The following is a 1,897-nucleotide window of genomic DNA, read 5'->3' as shown; positions in this document are numbered from 1 at the left end:
CAAAAAGAGGATGATGTCAGTGTAACCCCCGCCTTACCAGTGCCAGTGCCACAGCCTGCCTGCCTTCCTGCCACCACGAGGCCTCGACACCAGGGCACGGGCATCCCACCGGGGCTGACCTTTCTGCTAGGCCGCACAGGGCCACCCCATGCACCGGGCCTGTTTCCACCCCTCAACCCCCCTAACAGCTCTCCCACCCCCCCAGGCATGGCCGCCCCACAGCTCACCGAGAGCACCATCATGGTGGAAGGCCAAACCCTCTTCTACCGCCAAGCTGAGCCGGCCCAGCAGGTGCCAAAGCTGACAGTGCTGCTGCTGCATGGCATTCGCTTCTCCTCTGACACCTGGCTTCAGCTGCGGACACTTGCCACGCTGGCTGAAAATGGCTACCGAGCTGTGGCTATCGACCTGCCGGGTAAGGCATGATGGAGAGCACGGCCCTGAAACAAGGTGGAGGCTGGGGGGAGCTGATACAGCCACTTGTGTTTGTGTTGCCAGGATGGTAACCCCAGCGTCCTGCTGTGCCAGCTTCTCCCTGTTGCAAGGCAGTGGAGAGTATGGCAGGGCAATTTCTCTCTCCCATGGCTCAGGGCTGGGGCGCTCAAAGGATGCTGTGGCCCCAGCGCCTGTGGGCCAGCCAGCACCGGGGGCTTTCCTGAAAGCTGTTTCGGAGGCTCTGTGCCTGGGTCCAGCTGTGGTGATCAGCCCATCGCTCAGCGGCATGTACTCCCTGCCCTTCCTCTTCCAGCACAACCACCTGCTCAAAGCATACGTGCCTGTGGCACCCATCTGCACTGAGAAGTTCACAGTGGAGCAGTATGCCCAGATCAAAGTAGGGCCTGGAGGGAGATTGAGGGAGGTTGGGGAACTGGGAGGGGACCCTGGTGGCGGGGCTGGGTAGGGGAAAGACCAAACAGGCCAGAAACTGCATTGCTGCTGGAGAAGGGGAACATGATGGTGAGGGAGCAGGACCATGGGGTAGCAGGAGGGAAAAGATGGGACATTAGGACACCCAGGAGTCTGAGCTTCAGTTTCCCCTTGTGGGTGGCAGGGGAGAATGGCAAGTGTCTCCCCTCTGTATCCTGGTCCCAGGGTGTCCCCGGCCAGGAGGGGTGGGTGGCTGAGTGCCATTGGCAGGCTCAGGGTGTGTTCCCCCTCTGCAGACACGCACGCTCATCGTGTACGGGGATCAGGATGCAGAGCTGGGGCAGGCCAGCCTGAACAACCTGCAGCACCTCCCTGAGCACCGGGTGCTGGTGCTGCAGGGCGCCGGACACGCCTGCTACCTGGACAAGCCCAACGAGTGGCACCGTGGGCTCCTGGCCTTCCTGCAGCAGCTGGAGTGAGCAGAATGGGCTGCGTGGAGGGGCCCACGGGGCTGGGGAACATGGCCAGCCCACCCATCTCCACCTGCACCTTGACCAACCCAGCTGCTTGCCTGGCATCCCCACCCAGCCTCCCTTGGGACCAAATAAAACCCCAAGCTCCGCCACCACTTTCCTGATGCCTTCCTCCTGCTTCTTTCCACCCTTCCTGCCTCCTTCCCTGATACCCACCTCCTCTGTGGCTGCCATCCCATGCACAATTTGGGTGTGACAGCAGGGGAGGTGCAGCCATCAATGGGTGGGACATTTGGGGAGCGTTGCCCTGTGGGTGAGTGAGTGCCAGCTGTGAGGCCTCGAGCCCGCCCATCATCTCTGGCAGGACCCCTGGGAGCCTCGAAAGGTGCCTGGGGAGCCCCAGGGTTGTGTTTGGGCACAGGTAGGTCCTGTGGCACCTGTGTCCCTGGTCTGCCAGCCTCCTCTTCATCCTCCTCTTCCTCCTCCCACCCCTCCTGGCAGGCACCCAAGCCCAGGGTAATCCACAGGGGCTTAAAAGGGAACTGCCAGCCCAAGCG

General features: G+C 62.2%; 1 protein-coding gene across 2 annotated transcripts; it reads left to right on the top strand.

The window, feature by feature from the left end:
- The first annotated feature begins 82 nt into the window (after positions 1-82).
- On the top strand, positions 83-1,489 carry LOC104126740 (protein ABHD14B). Of its 2 annotated transcripts, none has more exons than XM_009639342.2 (3): positions 83-415; positions 591-832; positions 1,164-1,489. In XM_009639342.2, exons 1-3 carry the CDS (start codon positions 208-210, stop codon positions 1,344-1,346), a joined length of 633 nt encoding a protein of 210 aa, XP_009637637.1. In that variant the 5' UTR covers positions 83-207; the 3' UTR covers positions 1,347-1,489. The 2 variants fall into 2 exon arrangements, with proteins under 2 accessions (XP_009637637.1, XP_035750661.1); XM_035894768.1 differs by having other exon boundaries at positions 369-415; positions 499-832.
- The last annotated feature ends 408 nt before the right edge of the window (positions 1,490-1,897 follow it).

The sequence above is a fragment of the Egretta garzetta genome, unplaced genomic scaffold, assembly GCF_000687185.1.
Source record: "Egretta garzetta isolate BGI_Z169 unplaced genomic scaffold, ASM68718v1 scaffold215, whole genome shotgun sequence".
Lineage (NCBI taxonomy): Eukaryota > Metazoa > Chordata > Aves > Pelecaniformes > Ardeidae > Egretta > Egretta garzetta.
Note: the sequence above shows the minus strand (reverse complement) of the source record. Positions and strands in the feature narration are given on the sequence as shown.

What these genes read in the sequence shown, in the direction of transcription:
- LOC104126740 (XM_009639342.2), top strand. Translation starts at nt 208, where the DNA reads ATGGCCGCCCCACAGCTCACCGAGAGCACCATCATGGTGGAAGGCCAA. An exon ending in TGTGGCTATCGACCTGCCGG is followed by an intron (nt 416 to 590) that starts GTAAGGCATGAT and finishes CCCATGGCTCAG; the next exon opens with GGCTGGGGCGCTCAAAGGAT. An exon ending in AGCAGTATGCCCAGATCAAA is followed by an intron (nt 833 to 1,163) that starts GTAGGGCCTGGA and finishes CCCCCTCTGCAG; the next exon opens with ACACGCACGCTCATCGTGTA.